The 19,691-nt window shown below is 38.8% G+C and overlaps 1 protein-coding gene across 1 annotated transcript in view; it reads right to left on the reverse strand.

Annotated features, from left to right (window-relative positions):
- Positions 1 to 19,691, reverse strand: part of cadm2b (cell adhesion molecule 2b) — a 134,797-nt gene that overhangs the window by 12,206 nt on the left and 102,900 nt on the right. The window contains exon 5 of the mRNA XM_073817367.1: positions 1,672 to 1,824. Within this exon, the coding sequence (XP_073673468.1) occupies positions 1,672 to 1,824 (153 nt within the window). The remainder of the gene's footprint in view (positions 1 to 1,671; positions 1,825 to 19,691) is intronic.

Here is a 19,691-nt window from a genome sequence, read left to right on the forward strand (position 1 = left end):
ACACAACAAAACAAAACTATTGTCTGTAAAGTCTGTAAACAAACAAACAAACAAACAAACAAACAAACAAACAAACAAACAAACAAACAAACAAACAAACAAACAAACAAACAAACAAACAAACAAACACAAAAATCCCACCACTGTTGTAAGAGTGAAAACAAAAAGTAAAACAGAAACAAACAAACAAACAAAAAAATACTGTTTGCAAAGCTGTATGTAAGAATAAGGTAAAAGTAGTCCATCACTGTTGACTGATCAAAACAACACAAAACGAAAACAAACTGTTTTTTGTAAAGGTACTTGTTTAAAACAAAACAACAACAACTAAACAAACAAAACTATAATAAACATTAAAAAAAAAATCCCACCAGTCTTGGCCAATTAAAACAAAACAAAATGAAACAAAAAACAAAAACAAATAAACTGAGAGCGAAACAAAACTATTGTCTGTAAAACAACACAAAACAGAAAACAAGCAAACAAACAAAAATACAACTATTGCTTGCAAAGGTATTTGTTTACAAACAAACAAAACAACATCACAAACCAAACAAACAAGCAAAACACAACAAAGCAATTATAACAAAACACAAAATGACTACTGTCTGTGATACTTGTAAACAATATGTATTGTAAAAAAAGTGTTATATATAGTTATCCCACCACTGTTGGATAATTGAAAACAAAATTAAAACAAAATAATACAGAACAAAACAAAACTATAGTCTATACTATAGTCATATAAAAATCATGTAAAAGTAGTCCTGTTAGTTGATCAAAACAACACAAAACAAACAAACTAAAGATGGCAACTTGTAAAGGTACTTGTTTACAAAGAAAAACAAACAAAACGACCGTAAAAGCAAAACAAAAGTATTTAATAAAACACAAAAACAACTTTGTCTATAAAGGTACGTGTGAACAATAAGTATTGTATAAAAAAAGTTGTATATAAACAAAAAGAAAAAGCTATCCCAAGATGATTTAAAACAAAAATTAAACAAAACAAATACAGACCAAAACAAAACTTTGTAAAAAAGTATGGTAAAAGTAATCAGACACAACAATATAAAACAAGAACAATTGTTTATAAATGTACTTGCAAAAAACAGTCCCACCACTGTTGATGATTAAACAAAACAAAACAAAACAAAACAAAACAAAACATAACATAACAAAAAAAAAAAAACTATTGTTTGTAAATGTACTTGTAAACAATATGCATTGTGAAAAGCTGTATATAAAATGAAGGTAAAAGTAGTCCTATCCCGGTTGTATGAATAGAGCAAAACAAACAAACAAACAAACAAACAAACAAACAAACAAACAAACAAACAAACAAACAAACAAACAAACAACTACTGTCTATAAAGTTACTTTTAAACAACATGTACTGTGAAAAGTGGCATACAAACACACAGTGTACAAAGTGAGAGTGGCAGACTCTATCACAAGCTGATCATAAACCAAAGCACACAGTGACACATCTAATGGCTCCATCAGCCGGTGTGAAATTCTCTCATTTACATCACTCCATGTCACCAAAGTGCAAAAACAAAATCATTCGATGGGAGAGAACTCGCTGACCCCAGATCAGTGATGAGCTACTGACCTTAAAAGCACAGATTGATGAGGATGAGAGGGAGACTGATCTACGAGAGGTCTTACCTAACACAGTCAGGAAGGCCTTGGAAGTCTTGACAGGCATGGTGAAGAGCGAGCATGTGTACTGTCCTTCATCTGACAGAGAAACATCATTGATGCTGATGGTCAGCTCTTTCCAAGAGGCTCGAACCAGTTCGATCCGGTTGTCCCTTAACGCTACAACATAAAAAAAACATATCATTAGTGATCTTTAAGGTAAAAAGGACTTTTGGAGAACGTTGGAGTGATCAGGTGGTAATGTCTCAGCATGTGTAATGGAGCTGGTTGAGTGAAGGATTCAGGACACACGTATGGCAAAAAAGAAAGGGAATTATTTTTGTAGAGGGTTAGGCATACAAAAGGATTTTCTCAAATGAAAAAGTAATGAAAGGAATAATCTTGACCCAATGAGCAAGTCATAAAAATGGGCAAAAAGAATCTACTGAATGCCTCCAGATAAAATATAAAACCTGCTCCTGGGAAAAAACTAAGAGACAAAAAAGACATCCTCTTGCTCAAACAAAGATTATACAGTAAAAAGAGAAGTCAAAGGTTTTTCTTCAAATAATTTCCAGCGTGGGTTTATTTTTCAAAGTCAATAAACAGGCATTAAAAAGCAAAGAATATAAGAAAACATATGCATGTATTTGCATATACTAAAGCTTATGCACTATGTTGGTGGAACCATTCAAAATGTTTCAAATGTGCACTGCATTACACGTCTGTCAGGCTAACACCAAGCGGCAACCTCCCGCTCTCTCTATTGAAACCAATACGGAAGTGACTGCAATTCATCCACTGGCCGCTAGAGACTGGCTGCAAAAGGGAATCAATCCCATAGACTCCCAATGTTAAAATGTTCAACTTTACAGCAGAAAATAATTTAAAATATGTTTACAGCCTGGTACAAAAAGTGGTTTTGGTCTATATAGCTAATTTTGCCCTTCCTGTCAACTGTAAGGGGGGTGATTTTTTTATAACTCATCCGTTTAAGTTATATTAAGCCTTAAAGTTCTGCCTAATTTAGGGCGTGGTCACTTGAGTGACAGGTGAATTGCCGCTGCTGTCACCATTGTCACGTTTGGTGGGGTTTGGTTTCAGCAACCAGCTCCACCCACGTCCCCCATGACCCCCTCTTTGCCCATTTTCGATTATCTGGGAGTGACGCGCGGTGGCGCGACTCCCACCCAATATGAGCTTCAAAAACGCTCTTCAGAAACCTACGGGTGACGTCACGGACACTACATCCATATTTTTTACAGTCTATGACTAACACCAATGTTTATGCACCACGTCACATGGTATTTGCATGTACATGCAACGCTTGCCTGATTTCCCCTCTGAAGCTAATCAGGGTCAAGTCTGGTCAAATACCTGGATTGGAAACCTGGTGAAAATAAGGTTAAAGACATAGTGAGGTGAACAGGGGCACCCACCGTGTGTTTTAATGGGTTCTAAGGCGTTTTAATGCTTATAAGATTGAAGTCGTAATATTTTGAGAATAAAGTCGATATTTCGAGAATAAAGTAAAAATGATGATAATACAAGATAATACATGATTTATTCAAGAATAAAGTCAAAAAAGTGTTTCTAGAATAAAGTCAAAATATTTTGAGAATAAAGTCAAAATTACGGAAATTAATTTGTAGCAATTACGAGATTAAAGTTATAATATTTTGATATATATTAGCCTTAATGTGGCTTGACTGATTACTGTATTCACCTCAGTTGTGTGAATCAGTCATCTTTCCGATTATAGAGACATGTGTTTCATTAAATCAGGCTATACTGATTTTTTTCATTCCTCTGATGTTCTGTCACATTTACATTATACTACAAACCTGAAATAAAGAGGAAAAACCCATTTATTTATTATTTCATGATAAAACTTACAGATTTTGAAAGCTGAGACTTTGCTTTAAATTAAATGTACCAAAAGCACAAAGCTTATTGCTATTATTGCTACCTGTTCTCATGACAAAAACGTACCTGGGGGCACTTTTTCGCGAGATGCGAAATACGTACCAATAAGTACACATCACTGCAGTTTCCCAAAAAACTGAACACTAGAGGCAATAAACTTTGACACCTTTTATTCCATTTTTTACACAAAGTATGACTGAGTTTGACAAAGCGTAATTTTCGCACAGTTACTTAAAGAATATTATATTATGACTTAAAAACTATTTTAATATGCTGGGAGATTTGAAAACTGATGCTTTTGAATGTTAGCATGACATATCTATGGGTTTTCATAGATGGTAGGTTTGTTTGGTAGCTCATGCAGTACAGAGATGTACTTTAAAGGTGAAGAGCTCCAGTTTGAATCCCGTGTAACTACGGTTTGACAAAAGAGTTCAAATCTACACACAAGGAAGATTCAAATGGCGTCAACAAATGTGATTTTATATCAGTTTTGCATTTGTTTACACTGTTTAGGTTTAGGGTTGGGTTTGGTGTAGGGCATATTTCCAATACGATAGAGCAAAAACTTTTTAAGCAATAACAATTCCCAGATATTTGAACTCTAAACCGACGCAATACGTACCTGAAGCAACATAATACAAATGTGCCAGGATTAACGTATTGAACCTGTGTTTTAGCGTCATTCAGTGGACTTTTCTTTTTGAAACTGCCGCGAAACGTGCAGTAGGTACGTAAAAATGGTGCTGCTAAAAAGTACCAAGAGGTATGTATTTTTATGAGACTGTTGTATTATTGAGTGGCTGGCGCACTACAAATAGGCCTAAGGAATGCAATTGAAGACGTGAAATATTATTTACAAGCATACTGTCCCTGCAAGTATAAGACATGGTATGATTTCTGCTAATAATCCCATTACATTCAATTCATGTGGCCTTGGAACTTCTCCCGGTGCTCACAATCTGGGGCATTTGCATGTGCAGACTATACTCACAAAATATTATAACTTTAATTGATATATTTATCTTAATTTCGACTTTATTCTCGAAACATTTAGACTTTATTCTCGAAATTTTAACTTTATTTTAGTAATTTAGACTTTATTCTTGAAATATTTCGACTTTATTCTCAAAATATCAAAACTTTAACTTAACTTTAACTGGCACTAATAAAAAAAAATTAAAAAATCACTAAAATGCCACCATACCAATATAATGTGGACACTATGCAATAAAACACAGCATCCTTTGGATTAAAAGGTAAATCTAGTTCCTGATAATCTAAGGGCATTGATTTTCTAGCGTGTCTCTTGAAAACATCTGAATCCTGACCCAATTTGCCCACTAACAAACACATTTTGAGAAAAGCACAAAATATAACAAATTATTAATGGCATGGTACATAGTGTTAGTAACCCACAGCGTCGTTTTGTAAACATTAGAGGTTTTCGAGCTTGAAATATCTTGGAGGTGAAGCTTAGGACTTATGTTCACTCACTAATTTATGACATTATGTATTATTCATGAGTTTAGTCACACAGTAGTGACACAAACGTTTTTAAAACTCCCACTGTTCTGAATATCCACTGCGATTGACTGCCACCATCACACTGAAGCCGTTTGTTGTCTGCCACAAGCAGCCATTCATCCATTATGCTTGCAATTTCCAAGAAGAGTTTGCGGCAGCCGAGAGACTGATGAACAGAAAGGTCACCCTATACTCATCACCTCACACCGTTAAAAAAAGGCACAATTCGCTTGTATTGTGTCATTTGAAAAAAGAGAGAGACTGAGACTTTTCATTTACCATCTCACAGACTTTTTACTTCACCTCAGTCTGCCTTTTGGCTTTAAAGGGGACATCAGATGCAAAATTCACTTTTATACGGTGTTTGCATATAAATGTGTCTAAGCAGTGTGTAGACACAACCACCCTACAATGATGAAAATCCATTCACTACTATTTATTAGTCCCTAAAATACCTAAACTGTCTCAATTATCAAGCCGTTTTGATTTTCGGAAATGTATGATGTCATAATGCTCAGGCCCCGCCCACGACCACTCAGCCAGTTGTATTTTTTTTTTCATTTTCTCCATGTTTGAGCAGCTGTAGCAAAAACAATGTCTTGTAAGCAATGCAGGTGTTTTGTAGTTGGATGTAACCACTAAGGCCGCAGTGGATTAGTTTTGTTTTTGATGGTATTGCGTCACTGAATACACAAAAAAATGGAAGAGAGGGGCGGAGTGAGCAGTAGCTTATTATCATTTAAAGAGACATGCACCAAAATGAATTGCTTTGAACAGAGCAGTTTTTAACTCTATCAAGGGCTATCAAGGGTGTTGTTTTACACAACCACTGAGGAATTTTAACCAAAGTATGTTGCGGACATTTCATGAAAACCCTAAAGGTTCATACCAACTTGTGAAAAACGGGTATCCGATGGTCCCTTTAAAGTAGGTATGAAATCAAAATTGACATTGTTTATTTTGGTAATGCATGTTACTAGTCTTCCTGTGAATTATTTCGTTCATATATTGTATTGTAGCTTTGTAATTTTTCAGACAATAATCAATAATCGCATACAGATTCGCATCCATTATTATATGCAATGGCTACAATACAATCTATGTATTCATAAAATCAAGTCCCACCCTGTTTTTTTGTTTTTTTTTGTTCATTAAGCCATTTCACTTAGAAATATGTGAACCTGGACCACAAAACCAGTCATAAGTGTCATTTTGTTTTTAAACTGAGATTTATAAAGCATATTTCTACTAAACATCTTTCAAATAAACTTTCTATTGATGTGTGCTTTGTTAGGATAGGGCAATATTTAGCCGAGATACAGCTATTTGTATAATCTGGAATCTGAGGGTGCAAACTTGCAAACTTGCCTTTAAAGTTGTCCAAATCAAGTTCTTAGCAATGCATATTACTAATAGTAAATTTACGAAATATTTTTTTATGGAACATTATCTTTACATAATATCCTAATGATTTTTGGCATAAAAGAAAATTCAATAATTTTGACCCATACAATGTATTTTTAGCTATTGCTACAAATTTACCTGTGCTACTTAAAACTGGTTTTGTGGTCCAGGGTCACAATACAGTCGGTTTCATAGACTTCAACAACAGACAAAACTCTATGAATTGTATATGGGGTCCCAGCATGGTTTTGTTTCAACAAAAGTGTGTTGACATTCACATTTGGTCTCCGTAAACTCTAACACTGGGGAAAATTCCTCATAAACATGTTCACTGTCCTTTGGGAACGTTGTTACATGCAAACAATGACATGTCAAATCAGAAAAAAGGATTTACTTACATGTCAGCAGAAACAATTGTTTAGTCTTTGAGAGCCTTTTAAACGTACATTAATGTAAAAAAAAAAAAAAAAAAAAAAAAACATCTCCAAACAATAAGATCTGAAGCTACAAGACAGTGTCTTTCTAGAGGATGTGTCAAGACTGTTTAAATATTCTTTCTGAATGTGTGCTGAGTTATGAATAGAGAATGAATAGAGGGTTTGTGGAGATGGCAAATGCCTTGGGGGGGGGTTTTGGCACAGAGACACAGCGGAATTGGATAAAGGGAGGAAAGGTGATCAGGTCTGGGCTCGCTCTACACATGGGCCTGCTGATAGAGTCCAACGAAACCCGGTGAGACGAGGACCATCAAAGCTTAGGAACAGATGACACATTTCCACCAGCCCATATCCCTCTATCTTTCTCAGACACAGAGGGAGGAAGGGAAGAAAAGAGTGCGCTCCCTTGTTGTTTACAGAAAAGACAAACACATACACACTCGTACGCCGAACATCACAAAGGTGATGATAAGCTGCCAAGACGAGGAACAGTCGTTGTTTGTACCGCATCCGAGGGTTGATGGTACAATGCCTAGACTCTAAAACGCTTGGCGGTTTCCATTCACGCCGTACAATGATAACATATAGGGATGTGGGCGTTGAAAAGAACGACAGAGAAGAGACGAAGAAAAAGATTCACCCACACAGAGTCTGAAATCGACTTCCTTCAGTGGTCAAATCTGTCTCTGCAATGGGGTCAAATGAAGAGGTGAATACTATTCTCAATAAGAGCTTGATACAACAATCTCAAGACGCGCTGGTTCATTTCACTTACACTGAGACTTTGTGCTACGTCTCATTCTGACACAATGGTGTCAAGCTAGAAACATTATCCCAAATCCATTGACAGAAACAAGTATACAAAGGTTTGAATAACCCTACAGACAACTGTTATCAATTCAACGCAGGCCAACAGGGGCTGGCAAAACTCCGCAGCCACATTTCCAAAAAAAGAATCGAAAGCCTGCCAGATGCCCAGAGTTAGCTCCAATCTGTCACAACCTCCGTGAAATGCCAACGTCTGACAAAGCTCTTTTTCCCAGAGCTTAAAGAAGTCGACATGATGAAATGGTTGGTTTCCAACATCCTTCTGACTTCTTCAACGCAGTTTATTCCACTTAGAGAGCAGCGTAAATCCCTCGGTTTGACCTTGTGCCCTTCTCTATCTTTTTTGGGAGGCTGACTTGTAGATGACCCGACAGACATCCCAGCATTCCCTTGGGCGGCAGCAGTCTGACAACCGGCTGATGGCACAAACCCCTGTTTGGCATGGTTAGGTAGTGCTTTTTCTCCAATAGTGGCATTGATTTTTTCTAAGACTCTCACAAATAAAAATTGGCGAAAGGACTTCGACAGAGACAGCAGTGGGGAATAATGGAGCAGATTGTGAATGTTATTTTCAAGGTCGTAGTGCATGTGGATGTGGGTGCGGTTGGATAATATTGTGTGTTTAGATATATTTGGTGTTGTCGCTCTTGGAAGGAAGACAGTTGCCGACAAAATGTCTTCGCACCTTACTTGTGAACAATCACTTGGCAATGCACATTGAGACACTCCCAGCACTTTTCCACATGAGACTCTGAAACCACATTTAACATCCAAGTTTGGAGCCGAGCTTCTACTCTGACATAATCAGACCACTCCATCTGACGAGGAGACGGAAAACCGGCGGCATGAGCGACAGGCCCCGCGGCTGTGACTGTCCCGCAGCTGGCAACGTCGTTCTTGGCACTGACACGTTTGGAGAAGCCAGAAGTCCCTGTCTTTGCAATTAGACTACTCCAACGACCAGCTGTGATTGGTCACTATCTGGACAGGCTGTGATTATTGCAGGGACGTGAGCCTGTACTTCCATTGCAGACAGGAAGCTACTTCCCAGCAGCTCTCAGGGGCCAAGAAAGTGCTCTACTGCAGGTGGCCAATGATCAGAGGTTAAAACAGATCTTACAATCCAGGTGCAAGGGATAAACTGGGCAAGAACTGATGTGATGACATTTGAACACTTGTGGAATTATTAGAGACTTTTCTACGCCGAGTCATATTGGGTCAAACTTGACATTAGATATTCGCAGCTAACAATGGGGAATAGCTCCTGCGCATGAAAGAGCTAAACTAGAACCTAATTCTCTCTGACAAATCTCTACGGTTTAGTTTCTTATGCTGCATCACAAAAAGTTAGCCTTTGTTCATCAAGCTTGTTGCTATATCAAAACACAAGGCAAGACATTTTTGGGTCAGTCGAAGAACACAATGCTTTCATGTGCGCTGTATTACACTGAGAGCATGTAAAATTGAGACTCAGAACCTACAATATCCACGGCTCATCCAGAAATGCAACTGCACACGGAATATGCAAACATGCGGAGATAGTTTCATCAGATAGGACTGGCTGTTGTTTACCCTTCTGAGGTGGAACACTGTTAAAATCATTCCTCTAAAAATAGTGGTTAAATTAGACCTCAAGAGCATGATGTTTGAAGGTCACAACAGATGTTTAACCATTGATCGTCCACTATAGTTAATAATCAAGCATACTTTCGAACTCAATCAACCTTTGTCTGTCTTCATATTCATCAACAACAAAGACGTAAGACCCTAATGAACTTAATATAGTCATAGTAGAAACCCACCCCTTATCTCTGCCTTACAGTCCCCATAATGCTAAGCTTCAAAATAGAGACTTTCTGAAATGTCACACAGCACTTAACATTTCATTTATCGACTGGTAATGCTATAATGATAGGAGCCCATTAGAGGACCATTTGGCTCTATGTGAGGTGTTGAGCTTTAAAAATGACATTTAAGTAAGTGTGGAAATGTTAGATGGGGATGACTTCTTTCACGTGTCTTGGAGCTTGGAGTCAAAAGCGTGGCTCTGGAAATGAAATGAAAATCGGAATAACTTTTTAAAAATTCACAACATTTACAGTCTGTAAGTGTAGAAGTGTTTTACGGAATGAAGCATTTAAAAGCTTAGCTTACTCCAGAATTAAAATTTCCTGATGATTTACTCACCCCTTCATCATCTACGATGTTCATAGTTTTTTTTATGCAGTTGAAAAGAAGGTTTTTGAAAAAAACATCTTCATATAGTGAACTTCAATGGAGATCAATGGATTGAAGGTCCAAATTGCAGTTTCAATGCATCTTCAAAGGGCTCTACACAATCCCAGGCAAGAAATAATGGTTTTATCTAATGAAACAATCAGTCATTTTTAAAAAAAAAATACAGATTTATAAACTTTTTAATGAGAAATGCTTGTCTTGCACTTGTTCTGTGTCCACAAGTTCATGCATTATGTAATATCTTTGGAAAGGTCACGCATGACGTAGGCAGAAGTGAAACGTGCAAAGAAAGTCAAACGCCCTTTACAAAAATGGTAAAACAACAATGTTGGATGATTTTTTTGGAGGAGAAAGTAAGATGGAGTTTACCCTACCTTTCTGAACCAGAATATATAGATAAAGAAATAACCAAGCATGACTTTTCATTAGAGTTGTAGAAGTCGTGCAAGACAAGCATTTGTGGTTAAAATCAGTGTAAAAAGTTTATTTATTTATTTATTTTAGAAAATGACCAATTGTTTTGCTAGATAAGACCCTTATTCCTCGGTTGGGATGGTGTAGAGGCCTTTAAAGCTGCATTGAAACTCCAATTTGGATCTTCAACCTGTTGATCCCCATTGAAGACCACTATATGGAGAAAAATCCTAGAACATTTTTCTCAAAAACCTTAACTTCTTTTGACTGAAGAAAGAAAGACCTGAACATCTTGGATAACATGGGGGTGAGTAAATTATCAGGAAATTTTATTTCAGAAGTGAACTAATCCTTTAAGCTTGAGTTTGATGTTCTTTTAGATTGGAACAGAGCTGTTTCACTTCTGCTGATCCTGCTAAAAGCAGAGAAATGACCAGGAGTGATATGGAAAAGTACAGGGAATGAGGTTGGGAAATGTTGCAGGCCGGTTTTGAACCCACATTTCCCACATAAGCACCATAACTTCATATATGTGACCCTGGTCCACAAAACCATAAGTAGCACAAGTCTTAAGTAGCACAAGTGTATTTGTAGAAATAGCCCAAAATACACTGTATGGGTCAAATTTCCTACTGTAAATATATCCAAACTTAATTTTTGCTTAGTAATATGCATCGCTAAGAACTTAATTTGGACAACAATTTTCTCAATATTTAGATTTTTTGCATCCTCAGATTCCATATTTTTAAATAGTTGTGTCTCTGTCATATATTGCCCTATCATAACAAACCATACATCAACTGAAAGCTTATTCATATTAGTTTAAAATGACTGGTTATGTGGACCAGGGTCACATATAACAGATTCTGTAGTTAAAATGTTATATTTACTTTTCTGCATATGGCAGATGCTTTTATCCAAAGCAACTTCATTGGGAATCGAACCCATGACCTTGGCGTTGCTTTAAATAAGCATTCAGTATGTGCTGAAAGTATTCCTGTAACACAAATATAATTAAAAATGAAGAGATTCAGAATCAGACCTGATCTTTTTTAATATCCTGGACGTGATCTTACTGTCCTTGATTATTTTGCAAGTTGAATGTGTTTTGGAATTTTTATCTTATTCCTAAACAGTATTTTGCCCCACACAAATATAGTAAATGACCACAGTCTGATTTCTCACATTTATTGTCCCACAGGGATGAATACTAATATAAATCATGATGGCCTCAATAGTACACTAGGGACAAACTGGAATTGACAATGCAGAATGTGCTGATACAGTAAAACCCGAAAATACCCATTAAAGAGAAGCATTACATAAACCCCTTCAAAAAGTGTAAGGAAAGACAATTTACTGATATAACCTTGCAGACCTTTGTAGACTTCAACATAACCAGACGACCGTACAATGTCACAGCGCCTCACGTCGTTCCTCTGCATTTTGCTCGCTTTTGAATCTTCTTATCTAATGAGCAATTTAACGAGTCCATTAATGCAGTAATTTAGAACATAACAACATTTTGATTGCCGCAGGCCAATTAAGAGCCCACTCTGCAATTTGACCTTTTGCAATTTGAGCTGAACATCTCTAATGAATGTCAGGAATCATGCGCCAGAAGCATTTGAGATACCCACTGAAAAAGCAGTTAATACTGCCGCAGCACCCCCCCAAAAATGACATCAATATGTATACCGTAAATGGCGTTTGTTATAGACCAACTCAGATGCACAGAGTCGGGTTTCAGCTCCAATTCATCTACATTTACAAAGACATCTGGGAAAGATACATACAGTATGCCGCAAAACAAGACAGAGCCCTAAATTATTCAGGATCGGTGAGGTTACGTTTCACAATAAATGGTAGTTAAATCTCTCATTATGAAGTGCAGAATTAATACCTTCTTCAGGTGCTGTTTTCCCATAGGCAGAGTCTTTACATCATGTTACAGTGGAGCAACAGACATATGGACATATATACTCTAATTTATCCTGCTCTAGCATGATGAATCATACGCCGCGATCGCATTAATAGTGCACGATAAGGGAGACATATGGTGCTTATCGATTTTTCAGTGGTGGCGACTCATCATCACGGCACTTCTCTCCTAATGGCCTTGGGCTAAAATGGATACGCAAGCTCTTGAGGTACAGCACTGTACGTCTGGTCAACCACACCAGTTGCACGGATGCTTTTATCTAAACCAAAGTACAAAGTACACTTATTACAGTAACAATCCCCCTAGAAGGGAGGTTAAGCACCACACTGGGATGTTTAGGCCTCCAGGCCTTGTATCAATAAATACAAGGTATTTTATTTAATAATTTTCATTTATGCCCACTAATATAACAACACACAGTATTAGAATAAATCAAATATATTTAAGTATATAATAGAATAGACATTATCCCTAATACATTTCATAGGAAAATTTAGACTTCTATAGAAAAACTGAAAAATGAATAAACTAACCAAATGTAACCGCTATGTAGTTTGCTATTACTGAGTTTATATAATTGAAGTTTAAATAAATGCTGTCCTAACGACACAATCCAAAATAAAAAGCGCATTAACATTATATATATGTCTATATCAATGTCCTTATATTAGTCTAATACATTGTGTTGCGTAAGCAATATTAAAAATGTATCTCAAAATGTCTTTCATCCTTTTCCCTAACCTTAAAAATGCTCTAAAAAGTAGAAGCAAAATTATATATAAAGAGATAATGTATAATATAATTTTATACTGACAGTGAAATCATAGCAATCCATAAGGCTTAGCCACTCTATCACACAGTCTGCACACAGGGCACGGTGGGCATTATTATGGATAAGCCACTGATATATAATTCAGAGGAGTAGTGGGTGTCTGTGTAACGCAGACATCCTGTGTCTTCACTTGGATACATGCAGAAGAGAAATGTATCTGGTAATCTAGGCGGGGTGGATTAGGATTTAGCCCAGAATCACACACCCCCGCAGACTCACAGTGTGTTCTGTATGTGAATCACACACACATATACAACTCCCTGCACATCCAGGCCCTACTGACGCTCTGTTTCACAGGTTCTCAGATATAGCCCTTATGTAGGAGTTGCCTCACACAAAGGATTGGTGATTGAGTCCAAGCGACAATGAATGAGGGTTATCTAGTCCGCCCTCTTCTTTACCATGGTATAGTAAGTAAAAATTGCAGGTTGTTTCTGTAGTGATCAGCTGTATCACTCCGGAGAACCAGAATGTCACTCCATCTGTGAGCCTATAGGCCGCCCACTAGGTTGTTGGCATGCTGGGAACTAAAGTCTTGTTAAGGGTTCAGTGCAGAGGAGGAGAGTGAACTTGATCGACCCATCCTCTCTTGGTCTGAAGGCTGATAATTTGTAAGAAACAAGTGTAAGAAACAACATAATTACTGTTGTTGCAGGAAAGATAACTTCTGCAAAGCATAAAGCTGGTAAGATCTTTGTGACCTGGGTGGAAGTGAGGTGAGTGTAATAGAGGTGGTAGTGAGGGTGGAGAGAGTGCTGTACATTCACTCCCCCCACCTACAATCCCTGCCGGACCTCAGACTCAAACCTGCAACCTTTGGGTTACAAGTCTGACTCTCTAACCATTAGGCCACGGCTGGCCCAGGTGTGATTGAGATTTACTAGGGGTGAATGTAACAGAGGCAAGCTAGTACAAGCTGTGCAGATTGTGGAACCAGTTGCAGTGGTGCCGTGAACTGGATGGGAGTGAGATTTGCATTTTGCTATTGCTGCGGCGCCCGGGGAGCAGTTGGGGGTTCGGTGCCTTGCTCAAGGGACTCACCTCAGTCGTGGTATTGAGGGTGGAGAGAGCGCTGTACATTCACTCCCCCCACCTACAATCCCTGCCAGACCTAAGACTCGAACCTGCAACCTTCAGGTTACAAGTCCGACTCTCTAACCATTAGGCCCACCTGCCCATACTAGCTGAGCTAGAGAGTCAAAACAGAGGGAAGCTAGTACGAGCTGTGCAGTTCATAGGACCACTTGTAATGGTGCCGTGACCCGGATGGGAGTGAGGTTTACTGGGGTAAGTCGAACAGAGGCAAGCTAGCACGAGCTGTAGAGTTTGTAGGAACCAGTTGCAGTGGTACCATGACCCGGATGGGAGGGAGGTTAATCGGGGCGAATGTAACAGAAGCGAGCTAGCATGAGCTGTGCAGTTACTACGAGCAGCTGCAGTGGTGCCATGACCTGGGTGTGAATGAGGTTTACAGGGGTGAGTGAAACAAAGGCAAGCTAGTACGAGCTGTGGAGTTCAGAGGACCAGTCGCAGTGGTGCCATGACCGGGATGACAGGGACGTTTATCAAGGTGAATGTAAAGGAGGCGAGATCGTACGATCAGCTGCAGTGGTGCCATGACCCGGGTGTGAATGAGGTTTAAAACAGAGGCAAGCTAGTATGATCTGTGCAGTTCCTTGCAGTGACTAGGTTAGAAGTAAGGTTTAGGAGGCTACTATTAGCTGTGCAGCCTTTAGGACCAGTTTCAGTAGTGCCGAGACCCAGCCAGGAGTGAGGTTTACTAGGGTAAGTGTAACAGAGGCTAGCTAGAATTAGCTGTGCAGCTAGTAGGACTAGTAACAGTGTTGCTGTGAACCAAATGGGGTTTAGCTGATATACCTTACTCCATTGGCCTCAAGGGGCATGTTAGAGTCAGTGGTTTTAAGTATCTGTCTTAGTTTGCCCTCCTCCCATGCCAGCTGTCACCAACTTGACTAGTTACACTAGCGCATCATAAGGTGCTTGCTAGCATTTTTTAGGAGGTTTCTCGGTTGTTGTGTACTAACCACAGCCAAAATAGCCCAGCACAAAGTTGCTTTTTCGACAGACATAGAGTTTTTTGGCCTTTCCACCTTAAATCTATATACTTATTTTGTAGTTTGATCAGACAAACACAACAATCAGATTTTTGCTAATTTAATTAAACCCTCGTTAATATATAACTTTTTTCAATGTGGAAGTACACTAATTTAAATGAATGTGTAAGACCTGTGATTCATTATCTGCAAAATGTAAATAAATACAAAGTTCAGTTTTGAAACTCTAGATGGGGCAGGCTGATCTTCAATCATTTATAATTACATAATTCACATGACACAGCTGATGTTGTGCACCAGATATTATATCAGCATGCCAACAAATGATCAATTATCAAATTATCATCAACAAATGGACCAGACTTCATCACTTGCAAATTAAGAGTACATAGTCAGTCCTAAAGCACAGACTTAAAAATCAAATCTCATTGTGTGCAGTGTGAATAAGCTCTATGATATTCTGGTCCCAAGATATCATTGTTAAGTCTATGCAATTTCACACATTTTAGTGTTCGCCACTCAAGAACCAAAAGGCTGAGTTCTTTGAAAATTAATAGCACACCTTTTCTCAAAACCCATATTTGACATATTATTCAAGTGCACAATGAGAAAAACGATGCACAATGAGTTCCTTCCATTCAAGTTTGTTCCAATCCCTAACGCTAAGTATAAACCGCAGAAATAGTAATGGTTGACTTACCCTTTTTGCACAAACACAGCCTCTACATATTCCCACTTTCACAACTGACCATCTTTTTCAAAGAGGATGTGCTCCTAGTTGCACAGTGTAACATTATAATTCCTTTGAAACTCTTTGAAATTCAGCGCGAGCGCCCATAAGCAATCTTCTTTTCCATTTCCTCATTCCAATGGTCCAGAATTCAAATATAATGGACTGTACCTAAGCACATCAGTAAAAATATATATCTCACACACCTCGATTGGTCTAAAGCCGCATCTCGCTGTCATTGTGCATGATTGAGGATTAAAGCCATTTTTTCAAATGACGGTTCAGTGACATTCGCTACTGTATCTGCTGCACAAATCACCATAAATATAGAGCAGCCAAGTTGTTTTTGATTCAAGAGGCCTTCCAATATATGGATAATGGGCAGGTTGGGATAAAAACATTCTCTCTTGCTTTACCGTGCAACAAAGGTGAATCAAAATGACAGAATTAGACAATCGACTAGATCAAATATAAACAATATCTGACCAAAAGAAATATCAATCCACCAAATCACACTTATTACAGCACTCTGTATAAGACACCGACTTCTAAATACTTTAATACTAATTGAAGAAAAGTCTCAGAGTCACTCGAGACCAGACCATTCATTTCCCAAGGCCACTAGAGATTGACAATCCTTCAGTCTCAGTTTACAGACCTAATTGTGACCACAGCCAATTTTCTCTCGACTCACTCTCTGTCTTTGCCCTCCTCTCTCGCTCAATAGTGCACACTATTGCCCTGAATCTCCTGATGCCAAAGTGCCCCCCACACACCGCCGTCACATTGCTGACAATGACTGTTTTAGTCCCACTGAGAGCGCTGCGTTTAAATAATGCACTTTAAATTGTACACCTTGCATGTTTCCCCGGTGCATAATGACTTTCCTAAAATAACACACACACAATCTTTATGAAAAAGGATGTATGCAAATAAAACATACTCAAATAACCTATTAATATGTACTACATTGTGTTGAACCATGGTGCTAGTACAACAAATAGCATCTATTACATAAGAGCCAACACAACAAACATAGCAAGACATGCTTTTTTCTTAACCAAATCAAATGAAATACAAATACGGTAAAGGCCTAATATCACACTCCATGACCAAACTAAATGCCAGCCATAAATATACATTTTCTAACAGTATTGCAGCAATTATTTATCTCATGTTGCTTAAAAATACATTTATTCATTCTTTCCTGGGAAGCTTGTGAAACAAAAGAGCAGAGAGCTTTTTTATCCGATAGGTTTTCAAATTCAGTAAATGACAGAATTTTTAACACTTTTTTTGTATGACGCAACCTCTGCTTCTACCTGACAGTAACAGTTTAACTGTTTTATCACTGAAACATTTATTCAGAGAAATCACACCTGTCTATGTGACAGCACTCGGCTCTGTTAAAGTCAAAAATGTGTCAGAGTAGTCACACTATAGCCTGCTTCATTCACTTTCAATCACATGTGTGTGAAGTGTAAGGTAAAATGGAGTAAGATGCCTTCCCCTGACCATTTCACCTTATTTTTGGGCACAAAATATAATCTTAGCACTTTTGATAAATAGGTAGACTATTTTTAAAGGAATAGTTCAATGAAAAATGAAGACCTTTCTTCACCTTCAGAACACAAATTAATATATTTTTGATGAAATCCAAAAGCTTTCTGACCCTGCATAGACAGCAGCACAACTGAAACGTTCAAGAGCTACAAAGGTAGTAAAGACATTGTTATAGAAGCTCATGTGGCATCTGTCGTTCAACCTTAATTTTAAGAAGCTATGAAAATACTTTTTGTTGGCAAAGAAAACAAAAACAATGACTTTATTCAACAATTTCTTCTCTTCAGAAGAACAATAGATAGATAGATATATAGATAGATAGATAGATAGATAGATAGATAGATAGATGAAAAATAGAACGATAGATAAAATGACAGATCAACAGAACGATAGACACAATGATAAACAAATGGAATGATAGAACGATAGATATACTAGAACACATAGATATAGAATATTATAATAACTATATAATAGAACGTTAGAAAGGAAAGAACAAAAAATAGAATGAAAAATAGATAGAACAATCTATCTATCTATCTATCTATCAATTGATAGAACGATAGATGGAATGATAAATAGAATTATATAATATAGATAGAACAACACAAACGATAAATCGATAGAACGTTAGAACAACAGAACGATAGATGGACAGACAGACAGACAGATAGATAGATAGATAGATAGATAGATAGATAGATAGATAGATAGATAGATAGATAGATAGATAGATAGATAATACTCAGATAGAATGTTAAATAGATAGAATTAAAAATAGAATGATAGATAGATTGATATAAAGAATGATAGATACCTAAATAGAAAAAAGTTATTTCAAATGATAATATTTCACAATATTACTGTATTTATTAATTTATTTTGAGCAGCCTCTGAGGCTTCTTTCAAAAACAATTAAAAATTGTACCAACCCCAAAACTGTCATGTTTGGGGCTGTGGGTCTCCCCTCAGCCTCCTGAGGTCGCTGTTCACACTGCACTTCTGATAGCATTCACCTGTCCTTGTCGTTAACACTGATTCACTCACATCTGTTCACTATTATCCGGTCTTTAAATACTCTCACCTTTCTCTCCTGCTTCATGTCTGCATTGTCTTTTGTCTTGTATGTACTGTTCTATTCTTGATCCTGGCCTTAGACTTTGTTCCCTGTTTTGTTCAGTTTATGCTTAAGTTTATGTTCAGTTGTGCCGTGTTGGCCTTTTGTTTGCTTGTTTATTGTTTTATTATTAAATACTACTCACCCTGCATTTGGACCCAGACCTCCTTACTCACACGTGACAGAATGCAGACATCCATAATGGGTCCAGCGGGGAAGAATTTTTTTTTTGAGGCGGCGGTTGGGGCGGCGACCATTCCCTCTGCTCCCAACACGGAGGGGATGTCCTTTGAGGCGGCGTCGGCAGCGCGCTTTGAATATATCTACGCCTGCCTGGCGATGGATGCCCGTGTCGCCGAGGATTTGCGAAGGCGCCCCTTCTTTGCGGTGGGGGTGGAGACGGAGTTTCGTGGGAAGGTGGCGGCTTCCACTCTTTATGTTCCTGGCGCTGAGGCGGCTGCGCGTCCTGTTCCTGGCGCTGAGGCGGCCGCGCGCTCTGTTCCTGGCGCTGAGGCGGCCGTGCGCTCTGTTCCTGGCGCTGAGGCGGCCGTGCGCTCTGTTCCTGGCGCTGAGGCGGCGGCGCGTCCTGTTCCTGGCGCTGAGGCGGCGGCGCGTCCTGTTCCTGGCGCTGAGGCGGCTGCGCGTCCTGTTCCTGGCGCTGAGGCGGCTGCGCGTCCTGTTCCTGGCGCTGAGGCGGCTGCGCGTTCTGTTCCTGTCGCGGAGGCGGCGGCACTCTCTGTTACTGACGCGGAGGCGGCTGCGATCTCTATTCCTGACGCGGAGACGACCGCTGTTGCTGTTCCTGATGCGGCCCTCGCCGCGCCTTCTGTTCCTGACGCGGAGACAGCGGCGCTCTCTGTTCTTGACGTGGAGGCGGCTGCGCTCTCTATTCCTGGGGCGGAGGCGACCGCTGTTGCTGTTCCTGACGCGGCCCTCACCGCGCCTTCTGTTCCTGACGCGGAGGCAGCTGCGCTCTCTGTTATGGACGCGGAGGCGGCTGCGCTCTCTGTTCCT

Source organism: Garra rufa, chromosome 14, assembly GCF_049309525.1.
Source record: "Garra rufa chromosome 14, GarRuf1.0, whole genome shotgun sequence".
Taxonomy (NCBI): Eukaryota; Metazoa; Chordata; class Actinopteri; order Cypriniformes; family Cyprinidae; genus Garra; species Garra rufa.